Source organism: Octodon degus, unplaced genomic scaffold (genome assembly GCF_000260255.1).
Source record: "Octodon degus isolate 3935 unplaced genomic scaffold, OctDeg1.0 scaffold00146, whole genome shotgun sequence".
In the NCBI taxonomy this organism is placed as follows: domain Eukaryota; kingdom Metazoa; phylum Chordata; class Mammalia; order Rodentia; family Octodontidae; genus Octodon; species Octodon degus.
Window position 1 is genome coordinate 1,875,129 of NW_004524722.1, and position 1,976 is coordinate 1,877,104.

The 1,976-nt window shown below is 39.3% G+C and overlaps 1 protein-coding gene across 1 annotated transcript; it reads right to left on the minus strand.

The window, feature by feature from the left end:
- Positions 1-1,283: 1,283 nt before the first annotated feature.
- Positions 1,284-1,607, minus strand: LOC105743662 (40S ribosomal protein S27-like). Its single transcript, XM_012517129.2, has one exon. It carries the CDS (start codon positions 1,593-1,595, stop codon positions 1,341-1,343), a length of 255 nt encoding a protein of 84 aa, XP_012372583.1. The 5' UTR covers positions 1,596-1,607; the 3' UTR covers positions 1,284-1,340.
- Positions 1,608-1,976: the final 369 nt, after the last annotated feature.

Here is a 1,976-nt window from a genome sequence, read left to right on the forward strand (position 1 = left end):
TTTTTTTTTTTTCTGATTTCAAATTAAGGTAATGTTAGTTTCTAGGTTGGCTTTGAGAGTACTCTGTCTCTTTTAATGTTACTAAAGAAGTTGAGAAACATTTGCCTTAGGTCTTCTCTAAAGTTCTTGTAGAATTCAGCAGCAAATCCATCAGGTAATGGTTGGTAATTTTTTATTATTAGTGCTTCAGTTTCATTCCCTCTTACTAGATTACTCAGGGTCTTTTTATATTGTCTTTGTTTAGTTTGGTAATCCATATATATCTGGGAATTTATCCATTTCATTTGAATTCTCCAGTTTTCTTGGAGTACAGGTTCTCAACATAATTACAAATAATCTTTAGATTATTTGTAAGCTTAGAAATTTCAGTGACATTCATTGTGATTTCAGCTTTTTCATTTCTAATTCATAAATCTGGGCTTTTTCTTTCCTATTTTGTGGTTAGATTGACTAAAGAATTTGCCTACTTTGGTTGTTCTTTCAAATAACCAGCTCTTTTTAAAAAATTTTTTTTTATTTATTTATGTGTGTGGGGGGGGCAGCTCAGCCCACCAGGGGACGGGGCTGGCTGGCATGTGGTGCTGGGGGATTGAACCGCGGTCCCTGTGCTTTGCTAAGCTTGTTCTAAGTAGGTGCTTTAGACCACTGAGCCATCTCACCAGCCCATCAAATAACCAGCTCTTTGATAATTGATTCTTTGTATTTTTTAGTCACAACTTCATTCATTTTTTTTCTCTGATCTGCAGTTTTCTTCCATGTAATCTTTTTCTAAGTAATGCAGGATCTCTCTATGCAGTTCAGACTCATAGTGATCCCCCTGTCTCAGCCTCCCCAGCGCTGGGATTACAGGCGTGCACCAGCGCAACTGGTTTCAGGGCCAGCACGACACACCCAGGGTTCCAGGGCTGGCACAGCATGCTGTACCGGGGATCAAACTTGGGACCTTGCACTTGCCAGACAGGTGCTTAGCCCGCTGAGCTATCTCCCATCCCCTTCTGTGTAATATGTTTGGATTTGGATCATTCTTGTTTTTCTACAACCTTGAAGTGTATTATTAGGTTATTTATTTGTACTCTTTGTTTTTATGATGTAGGTACTCACATAAACTTCCCTCTTTAGACTGCTTTCATTGTGTTCCATAAGTTTAAGTGTGTTGTTCTAGCATTATTATTTGATTCTAGGAACTGTCCAATTTCATCTTTGATTTCTTTTGTGATCCCTTGATTATTCAAGAGAGTGTTGTTTAGTTTCCATATGTTCGTATCATTTCTTTTTTTTTTTTTTATATCCAAAATGTGTTTATTGGGATGGCTTCTCACTCATCTTGATTGAGGGTACTGTTAGTGCTGCTTCCTCCTGAAGGAACATCCTTCTGTGAGCCTTGCTTTCCCTCTTGTAGGCTGGCACAGGACAGTGGAGCAGCCAACACACAGAACTACCGTCTGTGCATGGCTAAAGACCGTGGTGATTTTATAGCATCCTGGGCACTTCACGTCCATGAAGTAGGAATTGGGGCTCTGCACCAGGCGCTTCTTCTTGTGCTTCCTCTTCTCCTCCTCCGGAGAGGGATGAAGGAGATCTTTTGCGAGAGGCATGTTCTCGTAGGGGGTTCGTCACCGCCGGAAAGGGTTCATATCATTTCTGCAGATTCTTTTCCCATTAATTTCTGGTTTTCATTGCACTATGATTTGAGAATATGCATGGGATAAATTTGATTTCTTTGCACTTAATTAAGCATGCTTTCTTGACTAGCACGTGGTCTATTTTATAGAAATTTCCATGTGTTGCTGAGAAGAATGTGCATATTGCTGATTCTGGGTGGAATGCTGTAGATATCTATTAAGTCGATTTGCCTAAAAGTTTGGTTCAATACATATTTCTTCGTTGATTTTTGTCTAGTTGGTCTATTTGTGAGAGTGAAGTTTTGAGGCAGTTGGTGTGCCAGTATTTGGTGCATATATGTTTATAGTTGTTAT